Source organism: Ornithorhynchus anatinus, chromosome 3 (assembly GCF_004115215.2).
Source record: "Ornithorhynchus anatinus isolate Pmale09 chromosome 3, mOrnAna1.pri.v4, whole genome shotgun sequence".
In the NCBI taxonomy this organism is placed as follows: domain Eukaryota; kingdom Metazoa; phylum Chordata; class Mammalia; order Monotremata; family Ornithorhynchidae; genus Ornithorhynchus; species Ornithorhynchus anatinus.
Genome location: NC_041730.1, coordinates 33776704 through 33800839, shown reverse-complemented (window position 1 = coordinate 33800839; position 24136 = coordinate 33776704). Strand labels below are relative to the sequence as shown.

Genomic DNA, 24136 nt, shown 5'->3' with positions numbered 1-24136 from the left:
CAATGGATGAAGCCCAGTGACTGCATAACCGCCCAATTAATAACAGGTAAGCTCATAAAAATAAATACCATTTTCCTTTCTTCTTCTGAACTCTTAATGTAACCAGGATCAGTTCCCCAAGTTTTGTAGAAAAAGTAGAGGAGACCTATCACGCTGAGAAAGAAAGGAACCTGGAAAAAGGTGCCTGCTAAATGTTAGGTTGTGTTAAGGAACACTGATATAGCTTTTTTGACCTTTACAATGTAAACATAGCTTTTAAATGTACTTAATTTATAGCCAAAAAAGGGGAAAATCAGGTGCTGCAAATATAAAACCAAGGGACGCCCTTTAATATAAGCAGAATATGGCAGGGACTCTGGGACCCTCATAGCCTGTTCTGTCAAACACAAATTCATAGGCAGATTTCAACATTAGTGGTATCTTCTAAAACACAAAGGCAACTATTTAAACATTATAATAATAATAATGGTATTTATTAGGTGCTATGTGCTGAGCACTGTTCTAAGCGCTGGGGTGAATATAAGGTAATCAGGTTGCCCCATGTGGGGCTCACAGTTTTAATCTCCATTTTACAGATGAGGTAACTGAGGCACAGAGAGTTGAGCGACTTGCCCAAGGTCACACAGCAGACAAGTGGCAGAGCCGGTATTAGAACCCGTGTCCTCTGACTCCCAAACCCGTGCTCTTTCCAGTAAGCCATGCTACATACATATATGCATGCATGTAATATATAAAGACATAAGTAATACCAATCTGGGTTAGACCAATAAATATCATCTCAGTATTTTGTTTCCAGAGGGAGCAGAGGATGTTGGGTGATAAAGTGTGATGGTGCCTACCTTGAAATATATCTTCATAATTATGATTGAACTAATCATATTTACATAATCTTTCCATAACTATTGAGGTGCAGTAGTCTTAAAACACTTATTTGTTGGCAGCCAGAAACAGCTCACCCTACTTACTGAATTCAACATATTAAAAAATGAAATTACATTCTAGAATGTGAGCCCACTGTTGGGTAAGGCTTGTCTCTATTTGTTGCCGAATTGTACTTTCCAAGCACTTAGTACAGTGCTCTGCACACAGTAAGTGCTCAATAAACACAGCTGAATGGATGAATGAATTTTAAGTTTAAAAAAAAAATAATCAATGGTATTTGAGTGCTTCCTTGTTGCAAGGCATGGTATTAAGTGCTTGGAAGATTACTATACAGTTGGTAGATACAATCCTTGCCCTCATGAAGTTTACAGTTGGAGGGAGAGACAGACATGAAAATAAATGCTTTTTTTGTTAGGTACCCCATAGGTACCAAGAGGGGCTATTTTACAGTTGGAACTGACAATATTGATACATTTCCGCCTTCAGTCTCAGTTAGTGAGAATGACTGGAAAATGAGACTGCAGTTTAGCAGTTGCAAGCGCAGCAATAGCTGAAAACTTTTAAGCAGCATTTTAAGTTCGACACTGTACATGAAAATATATGCCTATATCTAATGGTGAAGTATGCCATCTACTGACCCAGCAGATCACATCCTCGACATCACATTTTATATATGGTGCCTGGATCAACTTTGCTGCCGATCACATTATTATGAAGTGAAATAGTTCATCTCTCCAACTCTAGCCCTATATGAAAAAGAGTACTGTCAATTCTCAAGAATTAACAGGACCTAAAATCTTCAATCTAAATAATTTCATCAAATGCCAAGCAACTCATGGCTAACTGAAATGAATATTCTTCCCTTGAACAGTGCAGAAAACTAATCAAAACATATTAATTTCTGTCAAAAAATATTCCATATTTTATTCTTTTAAAATTAAGAAAGTCAGACACCTTCCACTATTAACATGTGCTTTGGGCAACAAATGTGTCTACTGAATCTACTGTATTGTGCTCTCCCAAGTACAAGTACAGTACAGTGTACAGTCAAGACTGATTGATTCACATTCTGTTTTCAGAAAATACTGACCATTATTCATGCAGAAACTTTCTTCAGTGATATTCCATTAGTGCAAATTCCTTAGATTTCTTCCAGTATTCAAGTTTGGGATAGCATTACTTCCTTTGGAGAATTCAACTTTTGAGAAACAAGACCTGCCATAGTTTCTGAACAGAAAGGATATCAGGCAAAAATAAGATAAACCACGTCACCAACATCCAAAAAATGGAACTTAGCAAAATGATTGCTGGCAAATATGTTAGACTCCTGTACTCCAGTAAGAACCTGAGATAAAAAAAGAAAAGACAAATATATTTCTAAAGATAGGGCTAACCAAATATACATTTATATTTCAGGGATTAATTATAATTCCCTTCTCCACAAAAGAAAACTTTATTTCAATTGACAACTCAATCATCTTAAACTCAAATGGCCTGGACTTTGTATATTTTTTATCCAGTCATCTGGTTTGGTATATCTCTGGCAGAGAATGTATCTACCAAGTCCATTGTACTATATTCTCTAAGGCATTTAGTACAGTGACCTGCACACAGTAAGTACTCAATACGATTGATTCATTATCAGAATATTTTGTAATATTGTATAAATTCAAACAAGTCCAGTAGCAAATTTTCACAAAATTATCTCGCCTGTAAACAAAAATACATATGGCAGGCTTAACTGCAAACACACTTTTACCTTTCAACCAGCTTTATAAGTACGCAATAATTATACAGTTGAAGCTCGTGATTTTTACTTTAAGCCTCCCTTTTGCAAGAATATGCCTGAATCACAGAGCCAAGTCATTCAAATTGTTTCTTTCTATTAAATTTATTTAAAAAACATAAAAGTATATTTTATTCAAAATTAAAAACGTATTCATTATCTTTACTGATGGTCTTTCTCGCATAAAATAGTTAAGGGAAAAAATAGCAATAACTGTCAAAAGAGATAAAGCTAGATGTGAATGCATCTGGATAACTGTAATAGCAATAACAATTATTAAACCATCTTACTATTTGAAAGAGCTGCTACATCCTACATTAAGGTACTTTCAACTCTTCCTTCTATGATGACGAATACAACATAAAACCTTTCTTTCACACTTAAGCCGAGACTTTGCTGGTCAACAACATTCCCATTTCAGGAAAAGTACAGAAATCCAGTTAACCAGGACTAAAAAACATTCAAGTTACTATGGAATGAACATTATCTGCAACAGAGCTATTATGACAAAACTCCCAAATTCAAACATACAAACCTTGGAAATAAAGTTGTCACAAAAAGTACCACGACAAGAAGACTTCCTTTTAAAAGCCAAGAATCTGAATTGAGGTCCATTATGTATCCTACAACCCACATGGTAATCACGGAAAGCACCAACAGCAGGAAAAGCTAGTAAGATATCCATAATTAAAATATTATATGCAAAATGTATTGTATGTATTACACTGAATAAAAAGCCCATGACATTAATATCTACTTGGCCAACAGCAAGGACATCGAAATTGATTATAGACTACCAAAAGCCTGGTAACACACATGCATGTGATTTCTAACAGACAGATAATTAAATATGCTAGGCAAAACAATTTGGGTCCAGAGCCTGGGAGAAATTAATCTGAAAACAATCATTTCAATAAAAATTGAAAAATGTGATTCTGAGCATTACTATTGAACTTCTATACATCAGATATATTATCTCTAAAACATTAGCAGAATGAGAGCAGCCAGGAAAATCTTGATGGGTGGTGTTTTTGAGTGGTTGTTTTCCTTTACTAAATACAGACACTAGCCATGAACTTGCATACTTTTTGACACTGCATTCAGTGTTAACCTTACTGCAATAAGTTCTTCCAAACTACAGTTGAATTTGCTTATTAAACTTTAAAAAAAGTATTCTGTTCTCTTTTCAAAGTTCTTTTTTTCAAAATTTCACAGTGAGATCTGAATAGACTTGAGTTGTAAGAGGGATGTTCAAATTTTAAGATGTCTGGCAATCAGGTTGGAAAGAAAATGTATTAGGGTTCCCAGGCAGAGGCCATAATAAACTCTAATCCTCAATCTACTAGTTATAAACCAACAATCTTAACTGGCTCAAGTTACCTCTTTCTCAATTGGGCTTAGCTACATAATAAATAATGACCTGCCACACAGAAATGCTTTAATTATGAATCACTTTGAAAGTATAAAAACATTAATTACTATTATTATGTACTCACCAGATGACCATATTCAAAATAGATGGAATCGATTTCCATGAGAAATGACAGTAAAAAGTACCACTAGAGAATATACTCCTATCTCTAGTCACACTGAGAATGTAATTTCAATTACAAAAGTTTTGTACTTAATTCTCCCCTAAGATTCAAATTGAAGACTAAATTTAACATGGATCAATTTTTGGTGTCTGGCCCACAAACATCTCTCAATCAGAATCCCAGATCAAGTCCAAAGATGGGGCGGCAGAAGTCTGCCCTTCAGCAAACTTTTTAAAAAAGAGCAATGAAGGAGAAGTCACGTGGGTTCAGGGGGCATGTGTGGCCAAGGGAGGAAGCAACATTTCTTTCCAGAAATTCCAGAAATAATTCCAGAACAAACTTCAAAGTGCTACTGAAAATTTCTGAGCAAATCAGTTATGACAAAAATGCTTCTAAGAAAGTTTACTGTGACAGTTTTTCTTAAACCAAATTTTCAAGATTTGGGGCAAAAAGTCAAGTAAAAATAGGATTATGATGTCCAAATTATCCTTCCTTTGATTCCCCCAAATCAAAACTGAAGTACTGGCCTGATGATACCCACAGCCTGACCCTGCATGAAAATACCTCGCATTTCTGTAGCCACCTGAACAATCTGAAGTTTTTCTTTGCTCTTATCTTGGCTTCTGCTGTGAGCATGTGAATAATGAGACGATTTCTGCTTTGCTGGGCAAGATCAAGTGGTGTTTCTCCCTTGAAAAAAATTACAGTGTTAGGTTTCTTTCTAAAGCCTTATAAGTTTCTAACAAATCCAAAGATTTCTAAAAAGAATCCCAGCCCTGAAGTCACTGGATCCATGACAGTGATTCGTCATGAAATGGGGAGAAAAAAAAATCCACTCATACCTTGATATTTCTGATATCCAGGCTTGAACCAGCATCCAAAAGTTTTTCAACTGCATTAGTATTTCCTGCTACAACTGCCCAATGCAGAGGAGTATTTTGTTCTACTTTGTCTACCACATTGAGGGAAGGATGGAATCTTAGAAGAAATCCAGTTGGTTCTGATCTGCATCCAAAATTAAGAAAAAATGCCATTATTTGGAGAAAATGTTTTTCCTCTGATACATTTAAGTTACAAGTATGAATTTACCGCAAATGCTTTTAGTGAAATTTATAAGGCCAGGCTCCAGGATGATCACTGTAGTCTATTAAATACAATAGTCCCTCAGTATTTGTAGCCTAATAGAGAAATCCCCACGAATAAGAAGAAACTGCATAATGCTCTCTTTGCTCAACAGTGGCTGCACTTAAAAACACTACAAAGTTTATCCAACAACTTGTGGCCAACTAGAATTTCTGGTAGGGGTAAAGAAATGGGAGCAGCTACCGAACAGAGAGGCTGCAGCTGCTGGTGGCCAAGGAGACAACAGAAAGCAGTGGGTAAGTATGGATCCAGCCAACTGCAAATAGATAGAGCCATAAAAAAGGTGAATGTCAGAGGACGACTTAGAGGCAAATATTCTCCCCTGAAAATTATAGTCTGAATGTAAAAAAACAACACAAAAAACCCCTGTATTTTGTGTTAACTGAAAAAGCACTAAATTTCCTTTTTAACCCACTTGGAAGAGAGCAAGCAGATCAATAACAGTTCAATTTGTGTCCATTCAAAGATGCACAAGCAACATTAGCTAAATTCTACTTGTGTCACAGTAGTCATCTTACCTTGACTCTGGGGAATAGTAATAATAATTGTGGTATTTAAGCACTTATGTGCCAGGCACTGAAATAACCCTTGGCGTGGATACAAGCAAATCGGGTTGGACATAGTCCCTGTCCCACATGGGGCTCACAGACTTATAATCCCCATTTTACAGATGAGGTAACTGAGGCACAGAGAAGTTACGTGACTTGCCTAAGGCCATACAGCAGACAAGTGGCAATCAGTATTAGAACTCATGACCTTCTGACTCCCAGGCCCATGCTCTAATAATAATAATAATAATGTTGATATTTGTTAAGCGCTTACTATGTGCCGAGCACCGTTCTAAGCGCTGGGGTAGACACAGGGGAATTAGGTTGTCCCACGTGGGGCTCACAGTCTTAATCCCCATTTTACAGATGAGGTAACTGAGGCACCGAGAAGTGAAGTGACTTGCCCAAAGTCACACAGCTGACAACTGGCAGAGCCGGGGTTTGAACCCATGACCTCTGACTCCAAAGCCCGTGCTCTTTTCCACTGAGCCACGCTGCTTCTATCCACTACACCCTAATATTATGGTATTTATTAAGTGCTCATTATGTAATTATAACAATAATGGTATTTGTTAAGTACTTACTATGTGCCAAACACTGTTCTAATCGCTGATAATAATAATCATGGTATTTGTTAAGTGCTTACTATGTGCCAAGCACTGTTCTAAGCACTGGGGTGGATACAAGGTAATCAGGTTGTCCCACGAGGGACTCACAGTCTCAATCCCCATTCAAACATTGTTCTAAGTGCTGGGGTAGAAACAGGTTAATCAGGTTGGACACAGTTTCTGTTGCACATGGGATGCACACTCTTAATCCACATTTTACAGATAACAGAACTGAAGTCCAGAGAAGTTAAGTGACTCAACCAAGATCACACAGCAGTCATTCATTCATTCAATAATATTTATTGAGCGCTTACTATGTGCAGACCACTGTACTAAGAGCTTGGAATGTACAATTCATCAACATATAGAGACAATCCCTGCCCAATAACGGGTTCACAGTCTAAACGGGGGAGACAGACCGCAAAGCAAAACAGAACAAAATGAAACAAGACAAAATCATCAAGATAAAAAGAATCATAGAGATATACACCTCATTACCAAAATAAATAGGGTAATAAATAATATATTCAAATAAGCACAGTGCTCAGGGGAGGGGAAGGGGGAAGAGTAGAGGGCAGGGAGGGGAGGAGGAGCAGAGGGAAAGGGGGGGCTCAGTCTGGGAAGGCCTCCTGGAGGAAGTGAGCTCTCTGTAGGGCTTTGAAGAGGGGAAGAGAGTTAGTTTGGCAGATGTGAGGAGAGAGGGCATTCCAGGACAGCGGTAGGACGTGGGCCAGGGGTTGATGGCGGGACAGGCGGTAACAGGGGACCGTGAGGAAGTGAGCGGCAGAGGAGCGAATGTACGGGGTGGGCAGTAGAAAGAGAGACATGTGGAGAAGCCAGGATTAATACCCAAAAATACCTCAAAGCATAAAGAATGAGGACAGAATAATAGTTCCACCATATATATGGTTTCCCAGGAACATATTTCTAATGATCAAAGCACATGATTGAGTTCAATGAATTCTGTAAATATCAAAGTTCAAGAAAACAAAAATTGGGATGGAATAGAATTAAGATTAATTCATTACTTACCCAAGAACCTTGTGTGCTGACAACATAAGTGGTGTCTGTCCATTTAAATCTGTCATATCTATACTCTATTCCAAAAAAAAAAAAAGAATTGTTCCAAACAACTTTTTGAACAAAACATGAAAAACAAGGTATCCCAAGTGTTTCTTTCTGTAGTGCAGTCACCATTTTTAATGCACTTAGAATGAGAAGTTGATTATTTCAAATCACATTGAAAAAACTGCCTTGTGTCCTAAATTTGATCAGTCAAACCAATATTTTTTGAAAGGAAAAAATTCCCTATGGCATTAGGAGAGGAGCTGAGAGTTGTAGGAAATGGAAGTCTTGAGAATACTCTTCTCTCTTATCAAATTGTGCTCGTTATGAGAAAGTGTAAACAGTAACATCTAAATTCCCTTTGGAAATCAAGATTAATCAAAATGCAACCATTCTTTAGAGATGGGCCTACTTACATATATAGACCATGTTACAGATGAAGGATCTATGGGCCATGATAACCGAGATGTCGGAAGTGGTAAGAAGGACCAAGTCAGATGATGAAAAGAAAAAATTCCACTAGAATTTGACATCCTTCAACTGAGCCTTAACTAGGTTATAGTGATCTTATTTCAATTGGCTAAAATCGATATGAAGTGATTGCTTTAAAAGTTGACAACCTTTCCTACTGCCTAAAAGTATTTCTGTAAATATGATCACCAGGGAAGGAGACTGCTAATATATAAACTGTTTTGTCACCAGAAAAAAAAACATATTTGGCAAAAAAAAGTTGACACATGCTTTATATCTTATAATTTAACCTTTCTTAATAGGACTATTTGCTGCATCTCGATCTTGTCTCTCACCATCAACCCCTTCTTCACTTCTTTTCTCTCGTCTGAAACTCCCTCCCTCGTCATATAATAATAATAATATTGATATTTGTTAAGTGCTTACTATATGCCAAGCACTGTTCTAAGTGCTGGGGTAGATACAAGGTCAGCAGGCTGTCCCACCTGGGGCTCACAGACTTAATCCCCATTTTACAGATGAGGTAACTGAGGCACAGAGAAGCTAAGAGACTTGCCCAAAGTCACACAGCTGACAAGTGTCAGAGCCAGGATTAGAACCCACGACCTCTGACTTCCAAGCCCGTGCTCTTTCCACTAAGCCACGCTGCATATCTGCACACTGCACGTACTTGCTACGTGCAAAGAACTGTACTAGGCTCTTGGAAGAGTGCAATACAACAGAATTAGCAGATTCATTCCCTACCCAAAATGAGCTTCCCTAATAAACCCTTAATCCCCCAACCCTATTCTCCTTCTCTTTTGTGTCTAGGCACGTGTACCATTAGCATTTTGATGTTCACCCCACACCTACAAGGCTTATGTACATATCCTTATAGACTACTGCTTCCCTTATCCGTAATTTATTTTAATATCGGGACTGCCCCACTAGACATAAACTCCTTGAGGGATCATGAAATCCCAACCCTAGTATACTCTTCCAAGCTCTTAGTATGTCATTCTGCAAACAATAAGCACTCAATAAATATCACTGATTGACTGACCAGCGTGGCTCAGTGGAAAGAGGCTGGGCTTGGGAGTCAAAGGTCATGGGTTCAAATCCTGGCTTTGCCACTTAGCTGTGTGACTGTGGGCAAGTCACTTAACTTCTCTGTGCCTCAGTTCCCTCATCTGTAAAATGGGGATTAAGACTGTGAGCCTCATGTGGGACAACCTGATTACCCTGTATCTACCCCAGTGCTCTGCACATAGTAAGTGCTTAACAAATACCAACATTATTAACAATAAGAATTTCAAAAATACATACCTGTCCCTTTGATAAAAGATATGCTATGACAGGCATATGCTGAAATAATACTGCCAGATGGATACTGCTGAAACCTTCACCATCGATACGAGAGGGATCTGCACCACATTGCAATAACAATATTACCATAGGTAAATGGCCTTGTCTGAAAAAGATAGAAATATTTCTGAACAACATTATATATGAAGGAAAAAACAGAATGTAGAAGATTTATATTATAAGGAAAAACAGGATGAAGGGTTTAAATTAGATATTTAGAATGTGGATTTATTTTTAGATAGATTAAATTTCAAACATTCGAAACTTTATTTTTAACTCATTTTATGTTTCTCATATAACATCTGAATATAAGCATTCTTTTAATACCACCTGACCGTATCTAATGCCCACCTGTGTATTCCCTCCCAATGCTTAGTACAGTTCTCTGTACACAGTAAGCACTTGTTAAATATTATTATTACTACTCACTTAAAGCCTTTACAAATCACATGAATGGCTAAAAATTCCACATCATGACTACCTATTCAAAGCAATATTAAAGCAAGCTGGCTTAATTTAGAGCATTGACTTTGGTAACAATTCAAAACTCAATATATTTCTGAGACATGATCTCTAAGAGAAATGTGCTTACAAACAAGAGATACAAAAGTTGAATGTTGCAAAATTAGGACAGATTCATAAATTAGCTTTAGTTTCTCACTCCCTGCCAATATGGATTTTTAAAAAAATGTATTTTTTTTCATATTTTGAAAACTTAACTTCTATTTTTAAAACTGAACCAGGGAGTAGGAATTGGGTTAAATCATATAAAACTCTAAATCCATATTGTAGATATGCTGAAAAAAATTTCAGAGCAAAGAATAAACTATTAAATATTAAAATATGAAGCCTACTAAGAAAATCTTGCAAAGTAAGATAGATCGTCCTCTATCTGAATGGCTTCAGAAGGGTGCTGCCAGAATGACTAGACGTTTTAAACATTAAGAGATGTGCGTAAGTGATCGTTTCAAGTATTTACACCAATGCTTTTAATCTTACAACTTCTTCTTAGACAAAGAATTTTGTTCCAAGATGTTACATAGACTTAAATGACTGGATCACAAAAAGCTATTTTATCAGCCCTAGCCATGTTCTTACACAGTCATCTGGCTGAAAACCTAAGCTATAGATACCAGTATTTAAGTATTCCCTGGAGCAGTTTTCCAAACAAACTTCTTCCATTTCAAGCATAGACCTCAGCTATCTTGTACACTAGAAAGGGCAGAGTGGCACAAGCACATTTGAGCCTATTATTCATGAGCCCTATGAAAGAGTAAACTGCACACTTAAACCACTATATCCGACTCAAACACTTAGACATGGGAAAAACCCAAGGATGGAAGTAATCGAGACCAGTCTGGAATGCCACACTGCTAAAACAGTAAGTGTTGTTATGCCAATTTCAGTTTGAATTACTATTATTTTTTGCCCAGCACTGAGCCAAGACGCCCAGGCTGGAGAGTCCACACCGGCCCAGGGGCTGGGCTGCCCCTCCCTTGTTTATGTGCCAAGGAGTGGAATGGCCCTCAAGAAACACAACGCCCACCTGAGGCCAAGATGCAGGGTCAATATTCTATGTGCCAGACAGCCATTCAGTCACATGCAGTATTGTCAGCTCCCATGGTCAGCTAGAATGGCTATAGGTGGGCAGGAGGGCTGTCTAATATGAGAGTAGGGAGGAAAGTTGACCTAGGCTGGTGACGTTGCTCTCACTCTTTCAGCAGGCAGGGTGTGGCCTCGACCTGGAAGCCCATGGTGCTCCCACCATCCTCAGCAGGCTGTGCGGTGTGCAGAAACAGTACTCATTGTCACGGGCACCATTTGAAACGTTTGGCCTGGTTCCCCCATTCCCACATAAATGCCTTGGCCCTGCCTCCAATCCCAGATAAATTGATATTGACTTTCAACCCTGGAAAAATCTATATTTGTTCCGCTGCTTTGATCTCAATTTCATTTTTAGAATATATTACATTTTTGTGGGCAGTGTTATAATGACAGAATCAATAATCAACCAATTGTAAGTGTTTCTTTAATATTAGGCCAATAAATTTCAGAATACTACGATGATTAGATATAATCCTGACTATAAGTAGAAATAACATAAGACATGTATGGTGAGTAATAAACTGATTATTCAAAGATGGTTGTGACTTTTTTAAAAAACTTGGCCTTTATTGATTTTAGCTCTATGAAGAAGATTGTCAGAATTGTAAAAATCTTACCGGACAGCCCAGTGAAGTGGAGTTGAATTTAAATCGCCACCCAGCTGGTCAACAACAGCACCTTTTGAAATATAAAACCTGCAAAATAAATTATACAAATAAAACCATGTGAAAACCCCTTAATAAGAAATAAATACAATGCCAAAGCAACAGTTTTTCCTTCTTCAGCAAAGTTTTCAAACACAAAATCAGTCACTAAAAAAAGGAACTTCCCAGCCTGTGAAACTTGGAAAAAAGTCTTAATTTTCTGCAAGTCCCTGGTGAAATGTTTTTGGCATGTGAATACTTCAGTTATGTTATCTTTCATACGTAATCACTCATTCAATCATATTTATTGAGTGCTTACTGTGTGCAGAGCACTGTACTAAGCACTTGGGAAAGTACAATACAGCAATTGAGACAATCCTTGCCCACAACTTTATTATGTGTGTTCTCTGTACATTCTACTATATACAGCACACTCAAAATACTAATATATCGTTTAGATGTGGCATCCTTAACTTGGAAGAAAAGGGAGTTTGATAATAGAAATTGTTCAGTTTATGAATAAATTTGAACTTCAGTATTGAAAAAGTGAATGAGAAATTCCTTGAAAAAAATAAAACCCTATAGTCAGTCACACATCACAGCCTCATATTGCAGGCCTGCAGGTGTCTGTGTTCCTCCCCTATCAGCCTATAAGCAACCTGCCTGGATTCTAAGGTCATGAAAGCCCAGCAGGGGTTAGAAGAGCATAGGTGCTCTAGGCAAACAACCTACTATCAGAGTTCCCTGGGCAGGAAAGAGGAAGGACTCTAATTTAATAAAGTACTGATCCACCTGGCATGGCCCCTACTTATGTTGTTGGAACTTAATGTTAAGTAAGTTTGCCTCTTAAGTATCCAGGAAAAATATTTAAATTCCCTCCTAAGAAATAAGCAAAGTTCATGCAGGATGACAACTCTATTATTAAGCAAGTTTAAAGGTAGAAATAATTCAGTCTGAACTACTACAGATGGGTTACTATACATCTTGGGGAGAAAGTAATCAGGAGAATGAGGAAAGGAAAAACATTCTGCCAATCTCATGTACAAATCTTAGCATTTATTAAACATATACAGGTACCCCGTCTTACTTTACAAGATCCAGTCTGTTGTTTATAGCAGCCCAATGTAGAAGAGACACATTTTCTTTGTCAGGTTGCCTGACATCGTATCCAGCTTCTACCAACTCCTTGCATCGCTCAAATATCCCATATCTCAAGAAAGGAAAAACATTGATTTTAGAGCACTTTACATGTCATTTATTTCCATGAATTGAGTTTCCCATTCTCAAATGAATCTTTCACCTAAAAAAATAATGCTGCAACCAGAAATCAGAGTTAAGTTTTCAGCTCTCGCTAATCATTCAATCAATGGCACCTGGATGCTGAGTGCAGAGCCCACAACGAGAAGCAGCCTGTGGATAGAACACGGGCCTGGGAGTCAGAAGGATGTGTGTCCTAATTCTGGCTCCACCCCTTGTCTGCTGTGTGAATTTGTGCAAATCACTTCACTTCTCTGTGCCTCAGTGACCTCATCTCTAAAATGGGGGCTATCTGTGAACTCCGTGTGGGACATGGACTATGTCCAAACTGATTATAGTTTGTATCTACCCCAGTGCTTAGTAATGATGATGATATTTGTTAAGCGCTTACTGTGTGCCAGTCACTATACTAAGAGGTGGAACAGTGCCTGGCACAAAATAAGCACTTAAACACAAAAAAAGGCTCAAAATAGCTCTAGTATCTGAGTACTAACACTGATTTGCTCATCATTTTGCCCAGGGCCAAATATTACATGGTGCCTTTTTCAACCTATCCTTAATATTGATAGAGAATATAGGCGTAGGCATAGATAGTAGCAACAACTGCTAATACATACACAAGGAACACTGCTTAGGGATATTATCCTTTAATCCCAATTTCATATTTATTGGGAAAGGAAAAAAAGTCTTTCAATTGATTGGTTCTGTTAATGACCTAAAGGAAATGATTCAGCTTTAATAGTGGAAGGAAATACTTGTAGCTAGCCTTTACTTTCCTCGCACACACATGGTAAATTACTAGAGTTTCATTCCCCAACATTAATAATGTGCTTTCCCCAACCCTTTATTTCTCTCTTCAACTACCAGAAAATGTCCTAGAAAGCAAATAAAAAAAGATATAATGTATAAAATCCAGGGATAACTCCTTCCTCTCTAATTTCTTTTGCTAACACAAACACATGGAAAATCTTTATTATGGAGTGCTTAAGTGACTACGATTTAACTCTAAAAGAAAGCAAATATTTGCTTAACATAAGGATTTTACCTTAATGTTAAATACATTATTTTCAGTCTCATTAAGAAAAAATCTTTCTAGACACACTATCATTTCCGGTGCAAAGTGCTGAAGTGAAGGCAACTGTAACACCTTCACCTTTAATATAGATGACCGACAAAGGCTATACACTGTACACTTCAACTGCATCCACATTTTGAAGTTCACCACAATGAAGACTCAGTGATTTTATTTAAATTCAGCTTTAAGGATTTTTCCAATTCCCAGTTTTGATCCACTACTCCTCAACACTAAAATGCGACTGATATTTAAACAAAACCAGAGGACATATACAATAATTAAATATAATGCAGGAAAGGAAAGAGATTTAAACACTTACTGGGTTGCTTTCACAATATCACAGTTGCTAGCATCCTCTACAAGAGGCAATGTTTCTTTCTCCTTTGATAGCTCTTTGTTTTCATGTGGGCAGATGTTTCTTCGTCCAAGTCCTGGAGACCAATGGAAGCCATGGCTGTGATTTCTGCACTAGAGGTTTATAACACAAAGCATAATAGAGACATTAATGGCATGCAACAACCAATTAACTGGGCAAACATTTGTTACTATCAGTCAAGTAAAAATATATTTGAAAAGCATCAGAAGCAAGTCATATGGGAGATATTATTCAATGTTCTCAATTCTGCAAATGAGGCTGGGTAAAATAAGCTGTTTATAAAATACTACAGCCACACAGGCATCAGAGTAGAGAGCCAAAACTGCATCTTAGAACTTGTTCCTTAAGGAAAGAAACACGAATGTATACTGAATCCCAAAAGTATATCTGAAAGAGACATTGAACTTGACCTTAAACCTTTAAAGAGAAGTGTCTGGTTATTATGGGACACCTTCTGTTTTTCTATTTTCCTTCTAATGCTTGATTTATTACTGTTCATTTGCATATAAGGCCCAGGCAAGGAGAAAAAAATATAAAACATTGGCTGTTGTCAATAGCTCTATCATGCAAAAAAAAAACAAATTAAAAAACCCAAAACATTTGAAGGAATGGGAAGAGTACTTCTACCTACAGTTTAAATTTCAAGTAATGTTTTCATTTCAATTTTCCATGCTCATCCTGCCTCCCATGATTTTAGATAATCAGTCAACAGGATTTATTAATGCTTAATACAACTAGAGTACTATATTAAGGGCTTAGATGGTGCAACAGAAGTAAAAGACAACATCTCTGCTTTTAAGGGGCTTTATCAAGCATTGTCTGTACTTCTTTCTTAGCAGGAGGTTCTATCACCCTTTCTGCCATTCCCAGGCCTAATTTATAAATGGAAAGTGTCTAGAGTGGAAGTTTTGTGATGCTTATCTTCTTAGTTTATTATGTTTACTAAACATTAACTATGTACCAAACACTTTGCTAAGCCTGAGAGTAAACATAAACAGATCAGGCACACCCACACTGAACTCACAATTGAGGTGAGGATGACAAATAAAAACAATGGTAACAATGGATCAGAAGACAAACAAGAAAGAGTCAACAATTCAGGACAACTAATTCAAAACAAGAAATGTTCTCCCAATGAGATTTCTCAAACTGCTAAAAGTAAGTAGCCCTTCACTGCCTCCTCAGCGTTCTAAGAGTTGCAAAGATAGTTTTCTGGCATGTCGTGTCCTGCAGCTGGGGGAGGCTGGTCTGGGCTGCTGCAGGAGACCCAGGAGGCTAGTTTTAAAAGCAGCACCAAGCCACATAAGACTCAGGCCCGGGCCAACCATTGCCCATGTAGGGAAAGTGGCTTCTGGAGCAGTATCCTGAGGTGCTGGGGGGTGGCTAGTCTAGGCACAGAGTAGTGGCAGCAGGTCCCAGAGTCCTAGTCTTATGGGCCTCCAAGATAATAATAATAATAGCCATTATTATTATATTTGTTAAGCACTAACTATGTGTCAAGCACTGTTCTAAATACAGACTAGCTACAAGATAATCAGGTTGGACACAGTCGCTGTCCCACACGGAGTTCACAGAGAGCCCCCATTTTACAAATGAGGAAAATGAGGCACTGAGAATTTAAGTGACTTACCAAAGGTGACACAGCAGACAAAGTGGGGTAGAGCCAGGGTTGGAACATGGGTCAGCTGTACTTATTGAGTGCTTCCTGTGTGCCTGTTGTTGTATCGTACCCACCCAAGCACTTGTACAGTGCTTTGCACATGGAAAGTGCTCAAAAAATATAACAATGAATGAATGCAGGGCACCGTACTGAGTGCTTGGGAGAATACTATACAGCAGGTCAGGCAACAGGACTTTCAGCAAGTGAGGTCCTGCAGCACTCCATAAGAACACAGCCACAACCTTCCCATTTTTACACAAGTTGGAAAAAGTCAGCACTGACACTTTCTCCTTTTTCTGATAAACTGGAGAAAGGGTTGTTGGGAGTCCAGATGGTGTGGGGCTGGGTGAACTTCTTCCAGTGTAACCAATAAATGTCAAAGGTACATTATAATTACTGGACTTAGAGGAATAGGTAAAAAGACACCTGGAAGTCCCTGAGAATGAGTTGGGTAGGAATATTTTCTAAATAAGGTTGTTTATTAAAGGTAAAAGGCAACAATACTAATAGGTTGGCCTAGATGCCTTCTCCAGGAGCAATAATGGTAACACCACAGAAAGAGCCTGGCTACAGAAGAACCAATCGAGAAGAGGATTTAGGTGAAGTGGTGGCTATGAGAGCAGTGGGGGGGAAAATATATTCACTGTAATATAAACTCAAGACTTTGGGCTACTGATAGGAAATGTGATTTCTCTGCTCCTCAGTAGGAGGAACAGAGAATTGAAGCAGGCTGGCAAGGCAGTTGCTGCATGCTGGCTGACTGGAAAACCAAGTTATTCATTCATTCATTCAATAGTATTTATTGAGTGCTTACTATGTGCAGAGCACCGTACTAAGCACCTGAATATACAATTTGGCAACAGATAGGGACAATCCCTGCCCAATGACGGGCTCACAGTCTAAACAGGGGAGACAGACAGCAGAGCAAAACAGAACAAAACAAAAGCAAGACATCATCAAGAGAAATAGAATCAAGGAGATGTACACCTCATTAACAAAATAAACAGGGTAATAAATAATATATACAAATGGAGCACAGTGCTGAGGGGAAGGGGGAAGGGGGAGTAGTGGGGGGGGAAGAGGAGAAGGAGCAGAGGAAATGGGGGGGCTCAATCTGGGAAGGCCTCTTGGAGGGGGTGAGCTCTCAGTAGGGCTTTGAAGAGGGGAAGAGAGTTAGTTTGGCGGATGAGAGGAGGGAGGGCATTCCAGGACAGCGGTAGGAGGTGGGCCAGGGGTCGACGGCGGGATAGGCGCATTTTAGAAGCGAGAGAAGGCAGTTCTGGTTGAAATTATTTTATGTTTGCTGTTCTTAGATAATTTTTATGTACTTGTGAGTTATTCAACTTTTAAAGTAAATGACTAGATCCTTTATTTAGGAGGGAAGAAGAGTGGAATTTGAGCTCATTAAGACAAAGCACTCTCCACACCTGGAGAGACAGGGCTTTGTTCGCTCTGTATTTAGAGGACTTAGTCCGGAGAGTTGACTGAGAGAATAGGAAGAGTCCCCTCACCGGGAAGCAGTAGGAGATACTGTTTAAGTCAAGTGACGTTGGCAGCAGGAAAAGATGAAAAATCTTGGAGAGTTCAATCTTGAGACTTGCTGGGACCACTGAATTCTCCACCTCCATACTGACCACAAGGTGCTAGAGATGGGTCACTTGGAGTGGCAGCAGAGAAAACAATTAGAACCAACATTCAAATTTAAGCTTCATTTAAATATTAAAGTTATGTGAGCCTAAAGATTAGTGCTCTGTTTGATCCTTCCAGGAATTATTTTTAAATCAAGATTACTTCCTTCTAATATAATCAGTGAGATTGTCTCAAATAAGGAAATAACTGGTCTGACTGTTTTTGATATGGCTGAAATAGGACAGAGGGAATCACAAAAGGGTGAGGAGCAGCGTGGCTCAATGGAAAGAGCACGGGCTTTGGAGTCAGAAGTCATAGGTTCGAATCCGGGCTCTGCCACTTGTCAGCTGTGTGACTGTGGGCAAGTCACTTCACTTCTCTGTGCCTCGGTTACCTCATCTGTAAATTGGGGATTAAGACTGTGAGCCCCACGTGGGACAACCTGGATTCCCTTGTGTCTACACCAGCACTTAGAACAGTGCTCTGCACATAGTAAGCGCTTAACAAATGCCAACATTATTATTATTATTAAAAGGGTCTTAAATAGAATTACATGCTCTTAACTAAATTAGAATTCACATCATAGAATTTCCTGAAGTAGATTTTTCTCCCCTCACAACTCTGCTATTGTACAGTACTTCCCATCTAAATGTTAAACAGTCCCTGAAAAAGTACAGCCAACATGGCAGGAGAGCCAAAAATCCATGCCAGGGATGCTCATCAACATTCCATTTCTGTTCATTCCCCTGGTTCTCTCCAAAATCTCGCTTGTACATCAGGAGGAGTACAAAAATATCAGTGGTGTAATAATGGCATGCCAAATAGCAATGGAAATATATAAGCCAAAAAAGAGAGAGAGAAAAGGTTGTGCTTACAAATCGAAACTATTAGAAGGCAGAAAATGGAGGAGTTCCACAAAACATGGAATTAATTTCTCCATGGGATACATCACGCATGCTGAACAAGTTATTCTGGGCATTTAATTAACTCAGAATCAATTCCTCAACCCAAAATGAATGGGCACGAGGCTGCCACACTATCATATGTAGCCCAAAATGACAGCCCAAGTGCCAAGTGGCCATTAACAGATCCAAGTCGCTTGCATAAGAGGGAAGTCCCAGAGTTCTGGCAAGATGCCACTCTGTATTATAATTCTTCCTTGCCTACCTACATTCCTGTGATAATTTCGGGGAGAACATTCTCTGACCCTTCCCACACCTTTGATAGAAGGAGGGGGATAATCCATTTCTCACTTTACTAATGACTGCTTTTCAGTCGTATAGCAACGAATCCTAAGCCCTCTAAAGGTTCTTGAAAATGAAGAACAAATTTTGTTATGCATGAGCTTATCATCAGTTCAGTTTCCTTGGCAGTTCTAAAGCAGACCACAAGAAACAAGAGACCAGGACTACACCACGTGAACTCCCTTTCTGAAGCACTTCCCTTTCGCTGTGTGGTATCATTTTCTCAAAAAAGGAAATCTGGGGTACCTACGGACAGTCCTTGTTTTCCCCACTTAAACCTTGGTTTATAAAACCGTGGGGGGTTAAGAAGCAGGGCTGAAAAGCAGGAAGAGATGTTGAACAACATTTGTTGCTTAATTCTACTTTCCAAGCTCTTAGTATAGTGCTGTGCACACAGTAAGCGCTCAATAAATACACTTGAATGAATGAACGAAATGTGGTAAATGGCTACTCCGTGTGGGAGGGAAAGGCAGGATATCCGGTCGCAGAGGAGGGAAACCAAGTCACGGGCTTCTGAGAGAGACCTGTGGCCTCAGAGCTTGGGTCCCTCCCTCTGCTCTAGCCCCCTCCCCGCCCCACAGGACTTGTGTATAGATGTCCATATTTATTATTCTATTTATTTTATTAATGATGTGTATCTATAATTCTATTTATCCATTTTGATGCCTATTGATGCCTGTCTACTTGTTTTGCTGTCTGTGAGCCTTTGAGACAGTGAGCTCTTTGTTGGGTAGGGTTTGGGTGGGGATAGAGAAGCGGCGTGGCTCAGTGGAAAGAGCACGGGCTTTGGAGTCAGAAGTCATGGGTTCGAATCCCAACTCTGCCCCTTCTCAGCTGTGTGACTGTGGGCAAGTCACTTCACTTCTCTGTGCCTCAGTTCCCTCATCTGTAAAATGGGGGTGAAGACCGTGAGCCTCATGTGGGACAACCTCATTCCCCTGTATCTACCCCAGCGCTTAGAACAGTGCTCTGCACGTAGTTAGCGCTTAACAAATACCAACATTATTGCTATTGTCTCTATCCGTTACCGAATTGTACTTTCCAAGCTCTTAGTACAGAGCCCTGCACACAGTAAGCGCTCAACAAATACAAATATGAATGAATGCACTTGCGCAACACAGGTGTCTAACTTGCCGGCTCCATCAAAAGAAACTTCCTCTCCCCGGCCCACACTTGGAATTTCCTCTTCTGCTCCAATTTCTCCCTGAGCTAAAGGAAACTCTGGGCCACTTCCCGGCACTTTGGCCTTAACTCCTTGGAAGGCAGGGGATTCCCCCACATTCCCGACCCCTCACCCACACACATCTTGGTGGAGGTTTCCCTCAGGGTTTGTCATTCGTATTTATTGAGCGCTCCCTGTGTGCAGAGCACTGTACTGAGCGCTTGAAAAGTACAATTCAGCAATCGTATTTGTGGAGCGCTGAGAGTGTGCAGAGCACTGTACTGAGCGCATGGAAAGTACAATTAACCAATCGTATTTATTGAGAGCTTACAGTGTGCAGAGCACTGAACTGAGTGCTTGGAAAGTACAATTCAACAATCGTAGTTAGTGAGCGCTTACAGTGTGCAGAGCACCGTACTGAGCGCTTGGAAAGTAGAATTCAGCAATGGTATTTGTGGAGCGCTTACCGTGTGCAGCACACTGTACTGAGCGCCTGGAAAGTACAATTTAGCAATTGTATTTATGGAGAGCTTACAGTGGGCAGCGCACTGTATTGAGGCTTGGAAAGGGCAATCCAGCAATGTATTTACGGAGCGCTCACTGTGTGCAGGGCACTGGACTGAGCGCTTGGAAAGTACATTCAGCAAAATTGAGCGCTGTGTATGTAGCACACTGTACTGAGCGTTTAGAAAGGGCAATTCAGCAATCGTATTTACGGAGCGCTTACAGTGTGCAGGGCACTGCACTGAGCGCTTGAAAAGTATAGTTCAGCAAAACTGGGCGCTGTGTATGTAGCGCACTGTACTGAGCGCTTACAAAAGGCAATTCAGCAATGTATTTGCGGAGCGCTTACAGTGTGCAGGGCACTGCACTGAGCGCTTGGAAAGTACAGTTCAGTAAAATTGAGCGCTGTGTGTAATGCACTGTACTGAGCGCTTGGAAAGGGCAATTCAGCAATCGAATTTACGGAGCGCTTACAGTGTGCAAGGCACTGGACTGAGCGCTTGGAAAGTACATTCAGCAAAATTGGGCGCTGTGTATGTAGCGCACTGTACTGAGCGCTTAGAAAGGGCAATTCAGTAATCGTATTTACGGAGCGCTTACAGTGTGCGGGGCACTGCACTGAGCGCTTGGAAAGTATAGTTCAGCAAAATTGAGCGCTGTATGTAGCGCACTGTATTGAGCGCTTAGAAAGGGCAATTCAGCAATGTATTTACGGAGCGCTTAGAGTGTGCGGGGCACTGGACTGAGCGCTTGGAAAGTACATTCAGCAAAATTGAGCGCTTCCTATGTGCCGCGCACGGTCCAAAGCGCTTGGAAGGCACAAGTCAGCAAGAAGGAGAGAGGCTCCCTGCGGGCAGCGAGGCCAGGAGGGCTCCCTAATTCTCCGACCTCGTCGTCGCCCCCTCCCTCGCCCCCGCCGCCCCCGGGCCGCCCCGGCCCTCGGCCGCGCTCACCTGGGCACTCAGCGCCGGGCCCGCCATGTCCTCATGGGGCTGTGCGGGGAAATTCCGGCCGCTCCCGCTCCCGCTCCCGCTGCTGTCAGCGGCTCGCCGCTTTCCTAATGCTCCAGCTCGGGCTCCGCCACCTGTCAATCGGCGCCCCCTCCCCGCTTCGTCCACCAATCGGCGCCTCCCTCCCCACCGCGCCCACCAATCGGCGCCGCCTCCCCGCCTCGTCCACCAATCGGCGCCGCCTCCCCGCCTCGTCCATCAATCGGCGCCTCCTCCCATTCGCGCCCACCAATCGGCGCCTCTCCCCAATCGCGCCCACCAATCGGCGCCTCCCCCCAATCGCGCCCACCAATCGGCACCTCCTCCCATTCGCGCTCACCAATCAGCACCTCCCCGCCGCGCCCACCAATCGGCGCCTCCTCCCCACCGCGCCCACCAATCCCCGCCTTGGCTACGGCGGAGAGGGGCGTGGCCTCTGGAGTCCCCTGCGGTTGCTGCGCTCCCGCCCCTTCCCACGCTCCCTTCACTTCTCCTTCATTCATTCATTCATTCATTCATTCATTCATTCATTCATTCATTCATTCATTCATTCATTCATTCATTCATTCGTATTTATTGAGCGCTTCCTATGTGCAGAGCACTGTACTAAGCGCTTGGAATGGACACTAAGCGCTTAACAAATACCAACATTATTGTTATAAATACTAAGGAATGAATGAATTAACAAGATTGGGGTGAAAAAAAGAGCGATTGCAATGGAGCCTAGACGGTTTAGACCGTTTATAATAATGTTGGTATTTGTTAAACGCTTACTATGTGCAGAGCACTGTTCTAAGCGCTGGGGGGATACAGGGTCATCAGGTGGTCCCACATGAGGCTCACCATCTTCATCCCCATTTTCCAGATAAGGGAACTGAGGCACAGAGAAGTGGTGACTTGCCCACAGTCACACAGTTGACAGGTGGCAGAGCCGGGATTCAAACCCATGACCTCTGGCTTCCAAGCCCGGGCTCTTTCCACTGAGCCACACTGTCTCCCTTCATTTCTCCTCCATTATTCAATCAATCGTATGTATTGAACGCTTCCAATGTGCAGAGCACTGTCCTAAGCGCTTGGAATGGACAATTCGGCCACAGATAGAGACCATCCCTGCCCAGTGACGGGCTCACGGTCTAAACGGTCTAAACGGTCTAGTCTCCATCGCAATTCATTCTTTTTTCATCCCGATCTTATTCATTCATTCAACAGTATTTACTGAGCGCTTACTATCTGAAGAGCACTGTACTAGGCGCTTGGAATGGACAAGTCGGCAACAGATAGAGACCATCCCTACTCAAAGACTGGCCGGAGAATTTTCATCCGATTGTTATCGGGGGCAGGGATTATTTCCACTTGGAGGGGTTAGTCTATGAATCTTGAGAAGCGTGTCTTTCCAGCACTTAAAACAGTGCTTGGCACATAGTAAGCACTGAACAAATACCATCATTATTACTGAGAAGCAGCCTGGTCTACTGGCTAGAGCGTGGGCCTGAGAGTCAGAAAGACCTGGGTTCTAATTCCGGACTCTGCCAACGTGTTTGCTGTATGATCTCGGATAAGTCACTTAACTTCTCTGTGCCTCGATTAGCCCAACTATGAAATGGGGATTACGGCTGTGAACCCCATGTGGGGTTCACATAAGTCCTGTGACTAAGTCCACATAAGTCCAACCTGATCTGCTTGTATCTTCCCCCCTCTCCCCGCCCCACAGCACTTAGGTATATATATCTTAATTTTATTTATTTATATCGATGTCTGTTTACCTGTATTGATGTCTGTCTCCGCACCCTCTAGACTGTGAGCTCGTTGTGGGCAGGGATTGTCTCTCTTTATTACTGTATCATACTTTCCCCAATGCCTAGTACACTGCTCTTCACACTGTCAGCACTCAATAAATATGATTGAATGAATGAATGAATAGAATAATAATAATTTTGATATTTGTTAAGCGCTTACTATGTGCCAAGCACTATTCTAAGCGCTGGGGTAGATATAAGGTAATCAGGTTGTCCCACATAGGGCTCACAGTTACTTCAACTCCATTTTACAGATGAGGTACCTGAGGCACAGAGAAGTTAAGTGACTTGCCCAAGGTCACACAGCTGTCAAGAGGCGGAACCAGGATCAGAACCCATGAACCTCTGACTCCCAAGCCTGGGGTCTTTCCACAGAGCCACGCTGCTTCTCATCTACCCCAGTGCTTAGTACATTGCCTGGCACATAGTAAGGGTTTACCAAATGCCATTAATAAAAAATGAGATGGGGGAATCAGCAATCCTATTGATAACGCTAGCTACATGATCTAACGCTGTCCTTTTTTTAATGGTATTTGTTCTGCGCTTACCATTTTCCAGACCCTATACTAACCACTGGGGTAAATACAAGGTAATCATGTTGGACACAGTCCAGGTCCCACATGGGGCTCACAGTCTTAGTTTCCATTTTACAGATGAAGCATAGAGAAGTGAAGTGACTTGCCCAGGATCATACAGGAGGCAAGCGGTGGAGCTGGGATTAGAACTGAGGTCCTTCTGATTCCAGGCCCCTGCTCTAACTACTAGTCCACACTGCTTCCCTCCTGATGGAATTTCTCAACTCCTTTTGTGGGT

The 24136-nt window shown here is 40.9% G+C and overlaps 1 protein-coding gene across 1 annotated transcript in view; it reads right to left on the bottom strand.

Annotated features, from left to right (window-relative positions):
• ZDHHC13 (zinc finger DHHC-type palmitoyltransferase 13) overlaps positions 1 to 21594 on the bottom strand; it is a 33443-nt gene extending 11849 nt beyond the window's left edge. Inside the window, exons 1-11 of the mRNA XM_001506130.5 lie at positions 21492 to 21594; positions 14283 to 14431; positions 12719 to 12841; positions 11605 to 11682; positions 9344 to 9488; positions 7535 to 7599; positions 5046 to 5208; positions 4768 to 4893; positions 3204 to 3337; positions 2127 to 2227; positions 69 to 193 (exon numbers count right to left, since the gene is read on the bottom strand). Of these exons, the coding sequence (XP_001506180.2) occupies positions 69 to 193; positions 2127 to 2227; positions 3204 to 3337; positions 4768 to 4893; positions 5046 to 5208; positions 7535 to 7599; positions 9344 to 9488; positions 11605 to 11682; positions 12719 to 12841; positions 14283 to 14431; positions 21492 to 21518 (1236 nt within the window). The 5' untranslated portion in view covers positions 21519 to 21594. The remainder of the gene's footprint in view (positions 1 to 68; positions 194 to 2126; positions 2228 to 3203; positions 3338 to 4767; positions 4894 to 5045; positions 5209 to 7534; positions 7600 to 9343; positions 9489 to 11604; positions 11683 to 12718; positions 12842 to 14282; positions 14432 to 21491) is intronic.
• Between the last annotated feature and the right edge of the window lie 2542 nt (positions 21595 to 24136).